This window comes from Harpia harpyja, chromosome 11, assembly GCF_026419915.1.
Source record: "Harpia harpyja isolate bHarHar1 chromosome 11, bHarHar1 primary haplotype, whole genome shotgun sequence".
Taxonomy (NCBI): domain Eukaryota; kingdom Metazoa; phylum Chordata; class Aves; order Accipitriformes; family Accipitridae; genus Harpia; species Harpia harpyja.
The window spans coordinates 21,665,882-21,686,588 of record NC_068950.1 but is presented as its reverse complement, the minus strand read 5'-3'; the positions used below and the strand labels follow the sequence as shown (position 1 = coordinate 21,686,588).

At 36.8% G+C, this 20,707-nt stretch overlaps 2 protein-coding genes across 9 annotated transcripts in view; one reads left to right on the top strand and one right to left on the bottom strand.

Annotated features, from left to right (window-relative positions):
• Positions 1–3,623, top strand: part of EEIG2 (EEIG family member 2) — a 30,500-nt gene extending 26,877 nt beyond the window's left edge. The window contains exon 11 of one of the 4 annotated variants that reach the window (XM_052801382.1): positions 1,081–3,623. In XM_052801382.1, coding sequence (XP_052657342.1) covers positions 1,081–1,123 — 43 coding nt within the window. In that variant the 3' untranslated portion in view covers positions 1,124–3,623. Of the gene's footprint in view, positions 1–27; positions 1,045–1,080 lie in introns of those variants that run through there. The other 3 variants (XM_052801383.1, XM_052801384.1, XM_052801381.1) reach the window with 3 other exon arrangements.
• A 3,942-nt stretch (positions 3,624–7,565) lies between these two features.
• On the bottom strand, positions 7,566–19,124 carry HENMT1 (HEN methyltransferase 1). 5 transcript variants are annotated; one of them, XM_052802005.1, is made up of 7 exons: positions 18,230–19,123; positions 17,135–17,381; positions 15,446–15,558; positions 13,627–13,761; positions 13,052–13,234; positions 11,203–11,380; positions 7,566–9,267 (listed from the first exon to the last, which is right to left on the bottom strand). In XM_052802005.1, exons 2-7 carry the CDS (start codon positions 17,249–17,251, stop codon positions 8,857–8,859), a joined length of 1,137 nt encoding a protein of 378 aa, XP_052657965.1. In that variant the 5' UTR covers positions 17,252–17,381; positions 18,230–19,123; the 3' UTR covers positions 7,566–8,856. The 5 variants fall into 5 exon arrangements, with proteins under 5 accessions (XP_052657965.1, XP_052657966.1, XP_052657967.1 ...); XM_052802006.1 differs by having other exon boundaries at positions 18,611–19,123; XM_052802007.1 differs by having other exon boundaries at positions 18,856–18,958.
• Between the last annotated feature and the right edge of the window lie 1,583 nt (positions 19,125–20,707).

Here is a 20,707-nt window from a genome sequence, read left to right as displayed (position 1 = left end):
ATTCTCTCCTTTGATAATCTGTTTCAGATTATCTTCCTGTAGTTGTTTTAGAATCAGAGATATTTTTTTCTTCTCTAAACCCTCTTCAAATACTCTGATATATGACTTGACCTGAATGTATTAGACTTCTTAGATGAGAAAACATTAAAAACAGGTAACAATATGCTCTAATTCCATGATTCTGCAGTCCAGTGTAACTCTTAAGATTTTTCTTTATCTCAAGAAATTAGCATAGCATCAGTATTTCAGCAAGTACTTTTGGAATTACGTATAAAGGCTACTGATAATGTGTTGAAAGTTATAAAATAAATGCATTTTACACAAGCAAGCAATACTGTTAGTTAAAAGATAATTCATTGGCTTATTTGCAAACTGGGCACACTAATTTCTATCTAGGATAACATGTATGGTTACAGAGCACACTACAGTAGTATATAGAGATCTGTCCTAATTCAGTTACCAGAACAGTCAGGGCAGAATATTATACTAAGGCAGAGCTTGCCCTATTGATTTTTTACATAGTACTGCAATTTGCCATGTAAAACAACCCACTGTGCTATGTCATGTGGGGGGTGAGACAGTTTTGTTTACAATTCAGCATGAACAAAAGACTGGAAGATGTTTTTCGTGTATCTTAACATAAGATGACTATCACTTACTGGTTTTTAGATACGTTTATCTGTTTATATATATATGTATATAAAAAGTATTAGCTGCATATGATATAGCTGGGGTGGGAGGGGTACCCAAAAGGTAATATTTAAGGAACTATAGAGAAGTCCAACAGTATCTTCTTTTTCAGTAACATTATTTATCATTCTTCATTTTGACTGTAGTAAAACACAAAATGCTTTAAAGCATTAAAGTGTAGGTTACTGAGTGACATGGTAACTACGCATGTTTTCTACCCTTCACATTTAACTGGTTTGGCACTAGGTGTTCAGCTGGGGTTTTTTTGTTGGGTTTGGGGCGGGGGGGGTGGGTTTTTTTTTAAACAGTAAATTTGCTGATCTGTGATACTTGCTGTTTAGCTTCCATTTAAATTGGAATTGAACTAACTTCTTTCAAACATTCTTTCAGAGCAGGATCTGGAGCATATGAGCAGGTGGTGATAAAACGCTAGACTAGAATGACAAACGAGGAAAACTTGGAGCTCTGGCATTGATACTTCTGGTTTTCTTTGCTCTGTTGCAAGGGTTGTGAAAGCTAAAATGAACTCAATGTGATCTTTTTTTAAAAGTAACGGAATGCCTCTTACTCATAGAGCTTCATCTTCTGTGGTATGAAGGCAATGTTTAGCTATGTATACCTTGTGCGAGCACTTGGACTGTTTTTGTAAGCTCTACCTGATGTTAGTGGTATTACTTGCTTTTTAAATTGCGTGAAACATTTTTTAGAAGCATGATGAAGTGAGTCCCGTTTCAGTATTTTATATGGGAGATCACTTGTGGTGATGTACTTTGTTCATAACTTCTTTTCTAAAGAAGCTTCTGAAAGTTTGTCTTAAATGAACCTGAAGAAACTAATTAGTCAATTTGATCCTACCTGCTGTTTTAGCCTTACAGAAGCTAATTGCTTCTATCAAGTCAAAATTAAGGCCTCCACAAAACAGCCCAGCTATGTTTTAACATAAACAAAACCTCTTAGGAGTACTGAGCACAACTTCACTGTAAGGTTGAACAGTAGAGGTGAACTTCACATGCGTTTTAAAAAAACCCAACTAAATAGATCTAAACCAGCCAGTAATCAGTTGTGTTAACTGTAAATGAAGTCTAGAGGCTTAAATGCATCAAATGTGACATCTGTTTTTGTGCAAGTGACGAAGTGGGATTCCACATCAAAATACTAAGGCATAGTAGTATATTATGAAGAATGCTAGCTTGATTATTAAATCTGGAGTTCAAAAGCTGCTTCCACAGAAACTCTCTTCAGTAATGCATGAACCTTGAGATTCAATGGGATGGTACTGTTTACAAACCTAGTCAGTAGTTTACTACCACTTAGAACTTTTTATTGTAGCTTAGTCCTTCACTCTTAGTTAGTGCTTTGCTCATGTTTTGAATGTGCCTTGCGGGACTGGGGAGGTACAGGGAGATTAACCTATTTACTAAGCAACCTAGTCTTTAAAACTAGGTAAACATCTATACTATTATCAATATAACTTATTAAGAGAAGCACTTTATTGTAGACGAACTCTGCACTCTGAAAACGTCTTACTGTGCAACATATTTGTCGAACACTTCTTTCACTATTTGTCTACTGTTACATTAAGGTCAATGTACTGTATTTAAAGTTGCACAAACAGTGATTTGCCTGACAGGCAAGAAAGATCTCTTAAAATTGAGAATTATGAAAGAATCCATTTTTAAAGGGATGTGTTAGATGACACAATTCTCATTCAGGCTGGGCTCTGCTGTATTTAAGTGTAAACTGCAAATGACCTTAATTTTGTTATGATTAGTTGTATTGTTTATCAGTAAGGCTTGGATTAAATAAAAATACAAATAGCGTGGCCATTTTTTTAAGCTCTGAATGCTTCAAATTCGGCTCAGAGTGATGTTTGACACCCTTTTATTGAAGTAGGCCATATTTAATAGGTTAAATTAGGAAAAGCAGGCTTTGTTTTCCATAAATCCATAGTGGAATTATTAAACTAATTTCTATTTGTGTTTTTTAAGGAAATTTCAGATTTTAAAGCTTGAGTACTGTTGTTGAATATGATGAATATGAGCTATTTCTCAGTTATGGTACTTAAATACTTTTATTTCCTACTGTTAATTATAATATTTTTAATGTGTTTTAATGGGTAAAAGAATTAATACAAAGACTATATTTTAGCTGCTATTAATAGAAGTGTGGTATTATCCATTTCTGTCCTCCATGGGAATTTTAAACAGAACCTACGTAACTGCTAGTATACAACTATCTCTCAGAACATGATAGTTTCCTTTCCTGTTATATAACTAATTTGTACCAAAAAAATCCTACTGCAAGCCAAAAGATGCATGAAATTTGAATAAATTAGTTGCTTTCAGTACTCTTAACACTGCTCTGTTTGTTGACAAATCTATTAAACCCAGTAGTAGTTAGATGGTAGCTTACTTAAGCTTACTAGGAAAGATAGGCATAGTTTGAGGAAAACAGACTTTTAAAAAACATTGTACAGCTACTTATGTAATTCTTAAGGGAATTTCCATAGCCCAAATTTGTATTCTATGTTAAAAGACACAGCTAACTGCCATAGATATTTTGTTTACTAGAAACCAATTATTTTCTTGCCTGAGCAGATCTTTTAAATAGGAAGTTTACACAGAAATCAAGCTTTTAATAAAACTGTATCCTAGTAATTTATTGTTCTGAGTTTGAGTTACAACTCTTTATGAAGTGATTCTCTAATTGTGCATATTTTAAGTGGAATGTAACCTTCATATTTAGATGTAGTTTGGTTGGGTTTGTTTTTTTTTTTGGTAAACTGTGTTATAAGAATACTGGAGACTCTCATATAGTAAACTATTCAGGATGTGTTGGTGGCTTGTGGGTTTTTTGGTTGTGTTTTTTTTTTTTTACTGTATTTAAATGCAAATCTCTCAGACATTCAATAAACTCATGTCTTCAGCTTGGAATCTGTTTCTAAACAATTATGTCTTTTTTTTAGTACAAAAATCACAAACTTAACTGGAAGTTCATGTCCATTTCAGTTTCTCTACTGCTTTTCAAACTTCACCTCTGCAGCTTATTAAACTCCACCTCGAGTCCACAAAGTATTTAATGGCACCATTAGTAGTACATAGTACATCTGTCTCCTGGAGAGGAAAAGTAGTATATCAGTCTTACATAAATGAAAAATCAATTTCAAATTGTGAGGCATATTGGTAGGTTAATTATTAAGCAGACTGCACAATGAGCAGTATTTGGGGAAAGTGAGGGCACTGTATATAGTCCCTCCTCACCTTGCAAATGACAAAACTAATCCTCCTCAGTTGACTGTAAAGAATTACTACTAATAAAACTTTTCATACAGTTTGTATAACTTTGTAAATTACCTTCTTATTTTTTTAACAAAACTATTTGTGGTATGTATTACTTTTCTCATCAATGCATTCCAAATAACCAAGTTTTTTGGTTCTGCAGTAAGTATCTGCTCTTACATTAAAAAAAAATCATAATTAAGAGTACAAACTATTAGGCACTCAGATCAATTCAGTAACCAATTAATTGTATAGTAAGGATTAAGATAAATAACTGTACCATGTACAACCAACTCCAGTCTCAGCTGTCTTTCAATTCAAAAAGGAAAACGATTTTTTTTCTGTATTTCAGCAGCATATCCTGGAATTTCTTTTGTGGGGGGTTGTCTCTCTTCTGGTTTTATGAATCAACAGATTCCTTATAGAATGAAAGGCAAATCTCATCAGCAAACAAGGACCTCACAGTGGAGAGTTCCCTCAGAAATACAAAGTATACATGTATATACATAAAACATTCATAGATGCTAGTCACATTACTGAATACCAGCAGCTGCAAATATAATCACTAGGGTATTTTTCTTTAAAATGCTTTGCTTTTTCTACTTCTGTGTTTTCACACTGTTTTAGTGATGTACATGTTGTAAGGAAAACATGTAATTTAGACACAGTTCTTTTTTAATCTGGAAGGAAAACATCTCATGAATGAAGATAAGGCTATGCACCGCTGTTGCATATCCATATGTAATATACGAAGGCAAAACCATGTGGTATAGGAAAAGGTTTTCCTTTACTACTACAGAAAAAAAAGAAGAGATAGGAAGTACCAGAACTTTGAATGCTGTCACTGAACGCTTAGGTGCATTTTGTAGACATTCTGACATGGGAAAACAACAACACAAAGATTAGCATGGGAAAACAACACCACAGAGACAAGGATTAGCATGGGAAAAAATGACTTTTTATAATTCTTGAGGCAAAATAAGTAGCTCTGTCTTCTCCCCACCCAACTGCTCATTCTTGCCCACTCTCCTCTTCCCACCTGTTGCACCACTACCAGTTTCTGTGACAGATTAGTTGCTTCAGTTCCCTGTGTGGCCTTGCAGGGGGATCTGCCAACAAGAGGAAAGGCAAACACATCTTCATACATTTGTTAACATTTGTGGGACAGGTTCTTTTCATTTTGTTGCGTCCTTGTTAAAAACTAGAAATTAAATAACTGTTGGGTTTTTTTCTTTTTTACATGAAGGGAAATCTCTGAGCACATGCTAGCAAAGCTTTGTCCAAGTTCAGAGTTGTAAGCACTGACCTTCTGATCACAGCTAAAATTGTTCATGAACTTGTAAATGCAGGACTAGCTTTGGGGTTTGTTTTTTTTTTTTAAATTGTCTTCTCTTATGATCTACTAATCTTTCCCCAGTATCCTCATTTGAGTACATGCTAGTGTCAGTGCATTTTATTTTGGGGATGTTCCCAGTGAACTGGCTGCATACAGGACTGCATTACAACATGTTTGGTTTTGTGAATGAGGAAGAAAATGCAAAGGACTTTTGCATAACATTTTTTCTGTCATTTCAGAAGCCCCTTCCTATGTTTCTTCTACTCAGTTTAAACAGAAAAACAAAAAAGTCCTAACAACTAACTGTTATGAGATACATATAACCCAGCTGTAGCCAAATGATCCAAACCTTGCTTGTCCACATGACGATAACAAGCACGGAATAGAGCCTAATACCATGGAAGCCCATGGGTGACAGGACTGAAACACATCAGAAGTTTATTAGCTGTGAGATCTATTTGTTTGAGAAATCTCTGAGGAGACAGACAACTAGCACCTCCAGCTCTCACAATTAGGCAGTTGGTTTTTATTTATTAAAATAAGTAAGGGGATATTTTTAGAACTTATACCACTTCCTCACTTCGTTATTAATTTAAAACACTGATCAGAAACATTCTGTTCAGCTATTCTGACCATCATCAATCTCTACTAACTTGCTCAATAGCTATCAAGTTATTTCCCTTATATTCAGGATACTGCACTGGTTGTTTTGGTTTTGTGGTGGTGGGGTTTTTTTTGTTTCTGTTTGAGTTTTGATTTTGGGTTTTTTTCATCTACTTTATTTGGATTTTACAGTTTTGAACAACCTAAAGTTGATCTGTTTTGAGATCTATGTACCATCTCCTGGTCAGTGGTATTACCACATGCAGTCTAAAACATTTCATTTTCATAAACTTGCCCTCAGCATCCTGATTTGAGACATCAGAATTGACCTTGGTTTCAAACTGCCAGTTTAAGTGGCCACAATACTGTGTTTATTCACAAATATGCATAATAGTTTAATCAAAAGACCAACCTAATAATGAAGAGCTATGCACAGTGAATCCTATGAAAGGGTTTAACTGCTCCTGAAAAGACAGTTACTTCAGTACTTTAAGGAAAATCTTAATTAAAATTGATTTAAGCCAGTGGAAGCCTGGAAAGCTGGCACACAAAATAGCATAGTTTGTTTTAGTAAAAGCTATCAATCAGTCTCAATTAAAAATGTATATATTCTAAATAGCACTTCTGTATATGATATGTAATAGCTTTTTCAGTTTCAGTACACATATATATATACTAAGGAACACTGTGAACACATGGGGCCAAACATCTGTAGTTTGACTTCAGATTTTTCCCAGGAAAGGCATAAGCAAGAACGTAAGAATTGATATTTGCCCTAGCTACCATTAAAAACTAAACCCTGTTACAAAGAAGGGGGAGAGGATCCATGAACCCCTTAAAAATTGGATTACTGTTTAGGCCCCTTCATATCAGTCCACCAAATATTCACACAAACCATTTTCCAAATGTAGCTACAAAGCCTTAAGGGTATATTGTTTTGAGGAAAACCAAGCATGTATTCATATGCAGTCTCGTCTGTTCACAAGACACTCCTGTAAGTAGATGCTACCTGAATACACAATTCAAAGAATATCATTCCAAATCTGACAGGTCCTCCTTCTCTTCCCTCTTCCTCATTTTAAAGTGATCATGCTGTGAAATACACTAAAAGATACAATGTTTCAAGAAGAAACGACACAGGAAGTTCTGTGGTCCAAAAATCTTTTAAACTATAGTAAACCATATAGTGAACTGCAGAGATATTTTCTCATAACAAACCAATGCTACTCTCAAACAGCTATGCTTATTAGTGTCCAAAGAATATTTACCAATTTTGAATTTTACATATATTTTAACATAACAACTATGGCAAGTTCATATCACAATGTCAAAAAAAGTGAAAGCATTCTAAATATCGTATTAAAGATGAATTTTAATTAATTCTAGTTCTAAATATCATGTGAAATTAATTTTTAATAATCCATGTCTATTTGTTGTAGGAGAAAAATCTCCCACTAAAGACAAAGCTTATTAAGTAAGCATTTTTTAATCATTCAGCATGACAGAGCACTGCAGATCATTCTTCTTTCCCTGAAACTCAACCTGTTACAAATTCTGTGCGATTTCTCAATTCAGAGAATTACAGCTGCCTTTTTCCTTTATGTCTGATCTTTCACCTTAATCATTTCAAGTGAATTCCAAAAATGTAGAAGGTAGAATGCAGTTACCATCTTTAAGAAACGGTCAGTCCTTACACAGAATTTTTTATTTTCAGAAAGTTGTGTAACTTGCATTTCACAAACATGAAGTCAGTTCTGATAATACTAGCTCATTCGAAGCTGCCAATGACATTGTGAAACATACACAGAATGAGGCCTCTTAATTAACCATCTCCTTACTCATTAGAAATACTCAGTTGAGATATTAAAATTATTGGTTAAAAAAATTTGGGTACACAAAGAAACTTAAAAAGAACTGTAGTGTACTGCTTCATTAATCCTGTATGAACAAGCCAATCTTGTGCATCCTTCAAAATTTCTGTTTTCCTAAGTCCATTGTCTAACATTTGCTTACTGTGTATTTACACATACAATTCAGCTCTACTTAAGAAAAAATCACCTTGGCCAAGCCAGTAAGCTCTACTATCTGTAACACCTCTGCTTTTCATTTCTGCTGAATGTGTTGTCAAGACTTCTTGGACAACAGCTGCATGTGAAAACACAGGGGGGTGTTTTGGGGTTTTTTTTTTTCCAGATACGCCAGGGCCAGGGCAGCATTCACAGTGACAGATTTTTTTTATTTTTTCAAAAACAGAACAGTCAAAGATACCAGTTTCAAATTAATTAAATTCAGCTTCTGGAAAGTTACAGGATGCAACTTATTTTCCAAGTAGCAGTTACCAAGAAACTGGATAAGACAATAGGGCTAAAACTGCCTTTTTTCCCCACCTCACATCCAACATCATGGCACTTCTCCCCACTATTGAATTTACTGAGCTATAAATGTTTGTCGCATATTCCAATTTATCTGGAACAACATTTAGTTTTCATGAAGGCTGCGTATGTGCTCATCTTGAAAAAGGCATCTATAAATTTTATTCTATCAAGAAAAAAGTTGCCCTAAACCTATGTCTGACTCCTATTATTCAGCACAACAACATAGTTCTGTGTTATCATCAACTATCCTTAAAGCTAACAAAAGATTACCAAAAGGAATCTAGTCATGATAAGTACAATACGGTAACAGAAAACAAACAGAAATACTTAAAATTTTTCTTCATGGGAATTAATTCTTTCCTTTTAGCCCCTGATACTCCAAAGCCCTATGAGTTACTACAATCTTTGTCAGAAGCACTCATCTTCACTGAACAAGAGAGGTGCTGATGGATAAATACTGGAAGTTTTAGAAAAGATTTTGTGGTTCTAGTTAGCATACAGAACACACCATTTGACAGCTACTAAAAAACCACTTTCATTACTTTAACTGAACTTTGTACGAGAAATCTGCGATCTAATTCTCTTCATTTTCATGTTCAGTATTGAACATCACAGCAGAACCATCACTGCTCAGTGTGACCTTGCCAGCAATAAGCTTGCATAACTTCTCAAAGGTACCACAAAGTTGATTCACTTTGGGAAAAGAAAAGATTGTTGTAAGAGGTATATAAACCACATGTCCATTGACAGTTGGTTCCATGCTTTTTTCAACAACCAGTTTTCCAAGATTGTCTGAAAAACAGTTCATTGAAGGTTGGAATTTGGATTTTCTCTCAGTAGGATCATCATTATACTCCTCATGCTCTGACATTACACAGTCCAGCAGACTTCGCTTAATGATTTGTGCTGTGAAAATAACTTCACTGACCACTGCATTCTGGAGGTACTTCTCATCTTTAAGACTTGGATACACTGCTTTGAAGACCTTTACAACATACAAGAACACATAAAATATTTATCATTATCATAGGCTTAGATTTTAACATTTGCTTATCAAAAAGAGCTTCTAAAATGTGAACATAATTCTTGATTCAATCCTGTTTTGCTTATTGCTTTAAACATTTTCAGATAATAGAGAAACTAGACAATATGACTTGATTTTATGTATTACAACTACAATGGCAATTAGATAAGTTAACGGAACTTCAAAAAAATCAGGCTTGTATCTGCAAGCTATACTTGTAGATCAGGAAAGGTAAAGCCCTGCAACTCTTTAATTCTTTTTAATCATTCTCTTACTTTCCACATTACTCATCATGAGGCTCTGTGACAGTTCCACAGCTATGTAGCTTCTAAACTACGTCTGAACCATCATCTGGAAACCAGGACTGCAGCTAAGTCTTTTGTTCTGATTTCAGAGTAAAACATTAAATATGCTCTCACAGATGCAGAGAATGCTAAAAAATAAATTGTGACATCAAAATCTGTGAACTTGCAGTATGTTTTACACTGAGCTATACTCCAAGGCAATCAAGGCAACTAGGCAGACAATCGCATTTCCACTAGTTTACTAGGAAACGCTTTATACCAACACACTACCACTGAAGTTCCACAGTCTATAACTATTCCTTCTTACTTTCTGATTACATCTTGAAATGTTGATGTATTCCCATAAATTAGTTACATAATAAAATAAAAATTTAATAATCCAGGTTTGATAAGAAACACATGAGATATAACAATCTTGTTTAAACTCAAAGGATACTGCTGTCAAAACTCCCTCCATAATGACCCTGTAACAGAAGATAATGAGAGCAATTTCTAGTATGTGTCAGTCACCTAGACATATTTCCAAGTTTGTTGAGCATTAAAGAGCACTTCACGATTCTACTAAGGGCAGTAGATGACAGGTGAAATTTCAAGTGTGTAGAATGTCTTTATAGCTTGGAAACTACAAAAGACATTCCCATAACATCACTTGACATTTCACATCAGGTCACAAGTCACTTAAAGATACATATAGATCTTTAAACAAAGAAGTGAAATATTAGAATATGTTCACTGAAACAAATAATTTAAGGCCTCATAAGATTGAGAAAAAAACCCAATGTATTTCTCTTTTTGCATTATTACTTCATGTTATCTCTGAAAAAAACCCCCATCCTTTGATTTATACCACATGGCACTTAGATGCATTAGGCTTTGTCGGTGTGACACACTGCAACACAAAGCAGAGTACTTTACAAAAATATTATCTGATGTTATCTAAAGAAAAAGCCATTTAGTGCTGAAAAACAAAGAGGTTTGATGTGGACCACCAAAGAACAGGGTACTTGGCAAGATCCCATGCCTCTGCAAAAACCAGAACTGGCTACCTGAAAACACCGAGATCAGCGTGTAACATCAAATGCTACTGAGTAAGGCAAACTACAGAAAAGAGGTCCTGTCAATCAAATTTCTGGGAAATGCCTTCCTTCTGACAATATATTTGACAAGAATATGCAGTTCTTTGCAACACACACTCTGTTAGAAATACTTTTTTATGCTTTTTATTTTTTATGCACCTGAAAAGTCTGTCAGTGCCAACAACCACATGATGAAAAAATGAATGATTAGAGGAACTATTATAAAAATAGTGTCACTGTATACCTGGCGGAAAGGAGAATTTTCATTCTAAGGATAATAGCACATTAAAATAAGAATGATTATCCGTATTGCTATTTAGTGGATAACCTAAAAGTTAAAGGCCTTTATACAATTAGAAACACAAATCATGGACATCGACTCTCTTGATCTGATGGTGTATGTTAATCAGAGCTAAGACTGAATAGCAATAGTAGACCATAGAACACCTTCACAGGCAGGTCATGGAAAATTTTATTCTTTATTCATCCTCCTAAAGGAAGAAAATAATACTTACTGTTTTGTAAACTCCTTCAGTGGGTTTCTCAGACTGAGCAGATTCACTGGTTTGAGGATGTTTTCTAACAAACACACCTATTTGGGTACAAAACCCAACGTTCTCCATTCCTGTTGGTGGGTGCCCTACACCAGTAAATTCCACTGAGTAATCATAGCGTCTAGCAGTCTCTAGAGCCCTATGAAAGACAAATTATTCCAATCATACTAAATATTCATCTTTTAATGTGATAAAGACGCATTCTCTAACAGAAGCAAGACCCTGTGAATGCTTAAGCATAATTTCGCTAATAATACTCACATGCCTGAAGATAAGCACTGTCAAAACTTGCCGAATCAGAGCTGTAATCATATGCCTACCACAGTCTGAATCATTTAGTATTGGTAGTTTAGGCAAGCAAACATTACTATTATTTCTAAAATATCTGCATAGAATATACATGTTCACAGTTGCTTACTCACTGTCTTAAATGCACTGAAAGTGAGCTAAAAAATACCAATTTTAGAGAACAAAATTGAGAAGACCCAATAAAAAACATGTGCACCCCGAAAGCACAAGAGACCATTTCTTAATAGAAAAAAAAAAAGAAAAAAAAAAAAAGAGGTTTGTTGTAAACGTATAAAGAGTAAAGTCTACCTAATCAAGGTTACAACAATGTACATGACATCTAAATGGAAACCAATCCTGTAATACTGTACATCAGCCAGTGTGAAAAAAGTGATGGGGCTGGGAACTAAAATGGCACTACCTACCTGCATTACTCTCCGTGAAGAAATAGTAAACTAAATTAGTATCTCATGTATTTTAGAGAATATTGCAATACTTTGATTTCACAACACAAATGTAAAGACTTTCTGGTATTTGCAGCACAAAAAAAAAAAAAAAAATCACTCTTTCAGTGTTATCAATATTTTTAATTCACATATATCCAAAAGCAGAATCTAAATTTACTTTAAGTCTTATAAATGGTCTCTAAGGTATTCATCCTTTAGCTAATAATGCAGGCAGGTTTTACTATGATTATTTAGGGAAAAATATATGCTTCAAGCTTTGCAAAACTATATACTCAAAAATCACTGCATACTTTAAAGTCTATGGCAGAAACAACCTAAGTGGCAAATTTTCCAAGATAAGATTTCTGACCAAGAGTTGGCTATTGAGGTATGACATCCTTTACTGTACCATGTATTTTCTTCCACAGCTGCCTGACAGTTGAATGTTATCACAGGATATATATCCCACTCCCTCTTTTTTTTGTTTTTATTACATCTACTGATACTAGAGTAAGATATATCTCATGCAACCCTCTGTCATGTACATATATTTTGCATAAAATCTTTCGTTGTGCCATGATCCACTAAACTATCCTTAACTTTATTCAAGATGCTCTGCTCCTGTGATTATTTGATAAATCTGCTTGCATACTCTTACAGAAAGGTCTGGACTAATTGAGTGCTTTGATTACACATCATACATAGTAAGCACATTTCTCAGGTTTTTATGAAGCATTTCTATAGCAGGCTATTATTAAGTGAAAAGGTTAATTAATACCTTACACTTCAAATGCATTAATTGTAATGAAGATATATAAAAGGGAAAGTAAAAGTTTTAAATATTTTTGCAGAGCAGTTACAGTAAAAAGCCAACTTAACAACCATCATTAAATGCAAAACCCACAAAGCATGCTTAACTATTCATAACAGCAAAGAAATGTTTCGCCAAATCCGTAGGTGTGAAACTCCACTGACACCAAACCACATACACAAACCATTCTGAAAACATATAGGTGTTCCTTTCTGACATTACTGAACACTCAAAGCTGTCTGCATACAATGTTCAGTAAACTTACCAGCTTTGAAATTGCACTCGGTTCCATTCAAATTTGTGGTCTGGATGCCTGAATAATGTCACTCCCGGAAACAAAGGGTTAAATTCAGAATTTGGAGTACTGATCACAACTATGCTTGGAGCCATGAAACCAAACACCACTTCAGGAAACTTCTTCAGTTCTGATTCTTCCAGGTGCTCTATTCTGTAAAGGATAAGTTTCTCTTATATCTTTAAAAACACCCTACTATATTTTAATCATCTTAAAAAACAGTCAAAAAAAACCCCAAACCCATATCTGTACCTTGTAATTTTAAGCCTAGCTCTGCAATATTAGCACTGGCACTGTGGCTGAGTGGCAGCTTAGAGGTTTTTGTCTGAGAAAATTTCCTCTTGCTTTTTGGACTTTTTCATTAATATTCTTTTTCCACCATAAGCTAGCACCACTTCAATTTCTTAGTATTGTTAATTTAAGCACAAGTTAGAAAATGCCACATTCTGCTACTCTTTTGATCAAATCTGTTTAGAGTATGGACAAAATTCCAAACTGAACCCTAATGAACTTAGGAAAACATAGTATGTTGGCCTAATACTTACAGTTCAATACAAGTTACCAAGTCAAAACCAAGCATGCAAGGATCTTTATGGGCAACTGAACCGTGATGCAAGGTAACAGTTAGGGGTCTTTCAGCCGGTTGCAAATAATCAACAGGAAGAGGAGACAACCTATGCCTACAAAAGTGTTAAAAACACAATGTCATAGAAAGGACCTTAGGACAAGATAAATGGTGCATGTAGCTGAACTAGCTAACACCCTACATAGATACCTTTTAAATCTCAAAAAGGTTAACTATTTTACACAGATTAAAAAAACAGAATGTCTAATATAAACACATTTTATGACTCTCTACAATAGGACAGAAAGCACAGAGGAGTTAATTCAGCAGTTGTCCTTCATGTTTACAAAAATCTCCACTATACTCTCAAGCCACTTGGAAAATCACTTGTAAATTCTGATAGTAGCTCAATTCTAGACACACACAGTAAGTCTGGCTTAGACACACTTTACAGGATTTTGGGGGAAGTTATTAGGCAAGCATATTAACCTATTTTTTCCAAATAAAGTGGACCAAGAACTAAAATATATGGGCAAATTTCATTCTGAAATACTGCATCAGACAAAACACACAATAAACATTAAATATAACAGAAGGCTACTTTTCTTCATTTTTGAGAAAGAGCAAGTGATGTCAGCATCTACATCCTACGCATTCATTGAAACCATATGAATCAGCTTCCAAGAGAGAAACTTTGGTGTTCCTCACCAGTCTGACCCATGCTTCAAAGATCACATAAACATCACATTTTAGAGCCTTCTAAGCCAGACACAAAACATTGAGCTAACCTTCGCATTTCAAAAATGTTAACAAGAATGAAGTTCCCACCACGGTGACTAAAAGAGAGTTACATGCACATTTTAAAAAGATCAGATTTGCATACCACAGTAATGTCATATATAAGCATAAACAGATACTACTAATACAATGTATTAGTACCTTTACAAACAGTGTATTTCTCAGATGTACACACCTTCAGAGCCATTCCATGACCTGCACCTTTACTACGTTAGGTGATGTTATGGGTATCTACAGCCCAGTAGTCCCCAGACACAGGTGCAATGTAACTAATTGTCGTGGTTTAACCCCAGCCAGCAACTAAGCACCACACAGCCGCTCACTCACTCCCCCCCACACCCAGTGGGATGGGGGAGAAAATCGGGAAAAGAAGTAAAACTTGTGGGTTGAGATAAGAACGGTTTAACAGAACAGAAAAGAAGAAACTAATAATGATAACACTAATAAAATGACAACAGTAATGATAAAAGGATTGGAATATACAAATGATGCACAGTGCAACTGCTCACCACCCGCAGATCAACACCCAGTTAGTCCCTGAGCGGCGATCCCCCCGCCCCCACTCCCCCCCAGTTTATATACTAGATGTGACATCACATGGTATGGAATACCCCTTTGGCCAGTTTGGGTCAGCTGCCCTGGCTGTGTCCCCTCCCAACTTCTTGTGCCCCCCCCAGCTTTCTCGCTGGCTGGGCATGAGAAGCTGAAAAATCCTTGACTTTAGACTGAACATTACTTAGCAACAACTGAAAACATCAGTGTTATCAACATTCTTTGCATACTGAACTCAAAACATAGCACTATACCAGCTACTAGGAAGACAATCAACTCTATCCCAGCTGAAACCAGGACACTAATTAACAACAATGGATAGCTCTTCATTCACCAAGCTGGTATTTCTGCATTTACCCTCATTTTGAAATTCTTTACAAGAAATTATGTAACATGCCACTAAGTCAAGCCAAATACAAACCTTAAATTAACACAATGCAAGAGCTTACATTTTCTCTTTCATTATACTTGTACAGATATCTAGCCCAGCTAACACTTCAATGCAACTGCAGAATTTCAGCATCCAGAGAAGCGTGCAGTCAGCACATCCTAAATCTGCCACCTGCAAATTAGATATTAAACAATGTGTAAACACTGCATATTTCCAAGTAATTTCAGAGACTTTAATAAAATAAAAATTCCGTATTTATGTCAAAATAAGTTTTTAATGATAGAATAAAGCATTTCACGATCATAACTACATTTACAGTTGCAAGCAGGATAAACAAGGATTTGAAAATTCTTTAAAAAAAATTATATGAAGATCCTACAAGAGTTTTTAAATGGATTAACCTTTTGTTATTACAGCCATAAACAAATACATGTAGAACATCCCACTGGCTGTGGAGAACATCTTCCACATGAAGGCATATTCCCTCAAATAACAGTAAGGTATGTTTCTAAGTATTAAAGCTGCAGCAATTTTCACATTCACCACTGCTTTTCACTGGTCTATTCTCCATCCAAAACACTGAGAATAGGCTCACCAGCAGCCAACTTAGCACCAAAGGATCTGCATAAAACAAGTTTACAGGCTCAGTCTAACGTTTAAGTGGGGAAAGCTGGGGATATTCAGACCACAAAGTCAAACATATAATAGATATTCTCTCCTGTAAGCTTAAGAGGTGGTTGAGTACACAAACCAAACCCCTCTGTTCTTTCTCAGGCTAAGTCAAGGTTGAAGCACAATGCTCAATTCTCATTGTGAAAATCCTGAATTGTTTCTATTCAGTTTACCTCTACCCTGTGAGTAAACAGAAAGTTTACCCTCCCCCCCATTTTACATCCTACATCAGAACATTCAAACCTTTCAGTACGGATGCAACAGTCCTGAATATGTTCTATTTAAAAGCAGATTACAGTGCCACGACTTCATAGACTGTATTAGATTTTTATTAGCTACTAGAAATATGATTATGTGAGGGCACCGCAGGTGCATTTCTCATCAATTTCTTGCATGCTCCCTAAGACATTAACATCAGTTTCACAGTTAAACACTGAAGACAGAGGTATTTCTCAACTTTTTGCATTTTGCGAGGAGGTGCTGGGGGTGGGGGAGGACATATTAGAAGAGAGCAAACACCACACAACATTACTTAAATAATTTAACTTTTCAAAATGAGTACCAAAACAAGAGCCCTGGTATATTGGGGGGGGGGGGGGGAACAGAAGGGGGCAACAAGACCTTAAGAAAGTGGAGGAGAGTTAGCCTCACATAATCCCACACTCTTAATGTCACTTCTCCTCTGAGAGCATCCACGTGAATGATGAGGTAAACCTGATATCGTATACGGAACTAACAGCTCTAGAAAGCAAAACCAAACTATGATGAAAGCAGCTTGAACCCAAATCCTCAGCATTAAATTAAAACCAGAATGCCCCCTACTCTCCAAAACAGGTTAAGGCATTTTTCTTGTTTAGATTTTTCCCCCTTCCCATCAATTAATATTAACTATATGCACCCCTGAAAAACAAAACATGATCATCAAGTGTCTGCTAATGCAATTCAGTTTTAACAATAGCTCCTCCACTACTGTTGTTTGGTAATTAAGTCAGCACGTTATCTATGCATTTCCTGTCTTCCTGAGATACCTAATGTTAACTTTTTTCAGATCTATAAAAATACAAAACATACCAACCTTCTTAGGTTTGTATTTCCCCACTAAATCTTTAACGAAATGGTAGCGTTGTTTGTACAAAGGAGGTGTAAATTTAATGATTCCTGTAAACTGTTCTTCTTGAAAGTTCTTATCCATAGTATTTTGCTAGTGCTAAAATAAAACCCTCTTATTTTGTGAAGTACTTTATAATGTATCAAATTACAAAGTCTGCTCTTTTCAGTGGTGTTCAATTCACAATTAAGCAGGGGTAGACCTGATCCCAGTTCTATTCAGAGAATGACAAAAAACATAGGAATTAGCAAAATTATGCACTCACTTCTCCCTCCACATACAGTGACGTAAATAACATTTTTATAAAACAATTATAATCATACACAATCCTAAAAAAGCAAGTTTCATAATTCATCACTCTCCATCCAGCACACCTACACAGTGTTCACAAAACTGCAACATATTTAATCTTCCTTAGCTTTTCTGGCAAGAGCGGAAAAATAAATAATTCCTCGCTCAGGTGCCTGCTTTCTTGTCTCTCATCTATCATTTGTTTTATCTTACAATTCAGATTATTTTATATCTGGATTTGTGCATGTATGGCTCAAAACAATTTCTACAACATAGCAAGAAGCAGAAAATATCTAAATAATTACTACGTTGTGCAAGAGGAAATGTCCTGCTAGGCCTTAGCTTTAGACTTACTATGAGCTGAACCTAGTTATTAGTGCCTGCATTTTATAAATAAGCTAACATAATTCAACGTGGCATTAGAGTCATAACCATTAGCGCATTTCCAACTCTCCCACCTTTCATTAAAAACTACATTTTTAGCACACATATTTAACAAGAAATATCCCCACTAAACCTAAAAATAAGGCCCTAATGAATGATGAACTCCACAGGAACGGCATAAGTGAAGGAACATGGTCCTGCGGGCACATGGCTTTCCAGAGCCCTTCTGCCAGGTGACAAGTGCAGCCCAGGGCTCACTAGCAGATCTAACGGGCACCAGGTCCAGCACAACCAAAGCAGCTGGGCTAAGCATGCTGGCAACTTGACTGCCCCATGAGGTCTTTTATCCATAAGTATAAATATGTATTTTTTTATATATATATGTACAAAGCCAGGAAATAGGCTCAGTCTTCAGGCCAGTCATCTGCCTCCTCGGGAGCAAAGTGGGCCTGTTGGACTCCCCTCGCCAGATCCCCACACGCTCCTGGCCCGCAGGCTGCGCCCTCGCCCTCCCCAGGCTCCGCGCCAGATAGCCCGCGGCTGCGCCAGCCCTCCCTTCGCCAGCCAGGGCCGCCTCAGCCCCACCCAGCCCTCACGGGTACCAGGTCTCGCCCGGGGCCTGCTCCTGGCTGTCCGCAGGGGCTGCGAGGGGTAGGGCGGAGCGCCGCTAGCCGCCCCTGACCCCTCAACAGCCATTTCCTCACGCCCCCGCCCTTCCCCAGGGGCTCCGCCGCGCTTCTCCCTCCATCTTCTCTCCCCGGCGCTGACCTCCCGCCTCGCGCAAACAACCACCTCCCCTGGCGTGCAGCGTCGCGAGCGCCCGCCGCGGCGGGAACGGCGCGCGCCGCCGCCTCAGGCGGGAGCTGCGAGCGGCCGGTCCGGCACCGCGTACTTCCGCGGGGAGCCGCGCAGTGGGGAGCAGGCCTTCGCCGGGGCGCCTGAGGAAAAGGGGCCGCCTTCGCCTCTCGTCTCCGCCAGGCCTGTACGCCTGCGTACGGATTTCTGAGTCAAACCTGCCCCTTCGAGCGGAAAACCTCGACGCTTCGGCGGCGTCGGGAGCGCCGGGAAGCTGCCGCCCCGCAGCAGCTGGCGGAGTCTCCTCAGCCCCGGGGTATGGCTCCCTGCGGCCGCACAGCAAAACCCTTATTTACGTCTTTTAATGTAGGGAGAACGTCCTATAATCCTCTTTAATACAAGACGATAGATGAACAACTAAACGTCTGCCTGTTGTATTTATGTCTGCCTGTGCCAGTCTCCGTGTAATTAAAAGTGATTGGCGGGGTGTGTGTGTGTCCCTAATTTTTACACGAAAAACCCAAAATCCTACTGACTCCTCGTGCTACTTCTTTTAGGTTCTGTGTGACTCGGTACAGCTCCTGTGCCAGCAGACGTATGTGTTATTCTCCGTAGAGGCAACTTAACCCTATTGCACTGGTCGTGACATGCAGTGAAAGAGGTCTGCCAGGGTGAGGTGAAGACTACAAAAACAAACCCAAAAAACAAAAAACTATACGTCTTTTGCAGGATTTCATTAAGTATTTTCCACATTGGGGCAAGATTTGTCTCTCAAAAAGCAGGCAGCTGTTTGGATGCACAGTGAAAGCAGAAAGGAAAACATGGCTCCAAATTTCCTGTTACTTTTTGTGTTCACAAGTCTGTAAAGCGTTTTGCTAATCACAGGGTGGGGCAGCTATATAAAAAGGGTAGTGGATATTGTACACCTGGGACCTAAAAGAAGGAAGGAGGATTCTGGTGGCAGTGAGGGTAGAGATTTGTTAACTAAATTAGACCACAATTCAATACTTTTTGGTTTAGTTTTCAGAGAATACTAGAAATTTATATGCTGATATCTGTCTGTGAGGGCTTAAACTTGAGTCTTGGCTAACATTTTAAGTTTTGCAGGATGTGGCCTAGACAAAGCATATATAGCTAACAGCAGATTAGCTATGTTGTTTACTCAATAGCTAAGAAATGTATGTAAGGGTGCTTGCAAACTGGCAATCCATACTTTTTTTTTTCAGATATTTCAAGTAATTAGAATGGTTCCATTCTGTTCTAACTTCTTTGTTTTTCAGGTTTTGGAATACTATCACAGTTAGCTTTTCTTTATATTCATTTTGGTTTATGAATGACTGGTAGAAATAGGGAGCTGTCTCTGCAATTTTACAATCGTTTCTCATCTAACAGTGAAGCGCTAACAACAGTGTATCTGAGTAAGGCAGTGTGAGAGTTGCTGTTTCAGAGTTTGGATTGCAAACAGGCTTTAAATAAGTGTTGTAATCTTACTGATCTTTACTTATATAGGAAAGTTATTTTAAAGTATATAGGGAATAATTCTCATTAAATCCCTTTGACTAGTCTAGTAAATTCATTTTTACTTTTTAATTAGGTTTTTGCTTTTTAGAAAAGAAAATACACTGTAATTGAAATAAGGGTATGAATACCTTGTTTAAGAAAAAAAGAAGATAGTTTGGAGGCTCTTTGTTTTACAACTCAGTTGCTCTTTTTGGCTGTTGAGTCATTGTTTAACCTTGAACCATCATTTAGCACCTATGTCTGAATTAGACAATCTATAAATTATGCATAATATTTTTTTACCGCAGAGAGATACTGTAAAGTTTATTAATAGAAGTCTTTCACTTCATGGCTTAAAATGCTATAGATTCTGGTATCCTGTAAAATTCTACTCATAATTCAGTATGACATTCTCAAGAATAAAAAAGGATAGGGAAGAACAGTAGTAAAGATATAGTATACAGTAGAATTAAATTCGTAACACATTGTGAATTCACACAATTTCCTAACAGTTTGTGGGACTTCATCACAAAATGTACCACTGTAAGTGAAACCTTCAGAATTACCAGA

Coding starts and splice junctions, on each gene's coding strand:
- HENMT1 (XM_052802004.1), bottom strand. CDS start 17,251: ATGGATAAGAACTTTCAAGAAGAACAGTTTACAGGAATCATTAAATTT. Junction 15,559..17,134: donor GGAAATACAAACCTAAGAAG/GTTGGTATGTTT, acceptor TCTAATTTGCAG/GTGGCAGATTTAGGATGTGC. Junction 13,235..13,626: donor TTGGTAACTTGTATTGAACT/GTAAGTATTAGG, acceptor TATCCTTTACAG/AATAGAGCACCTGGAAGAAT.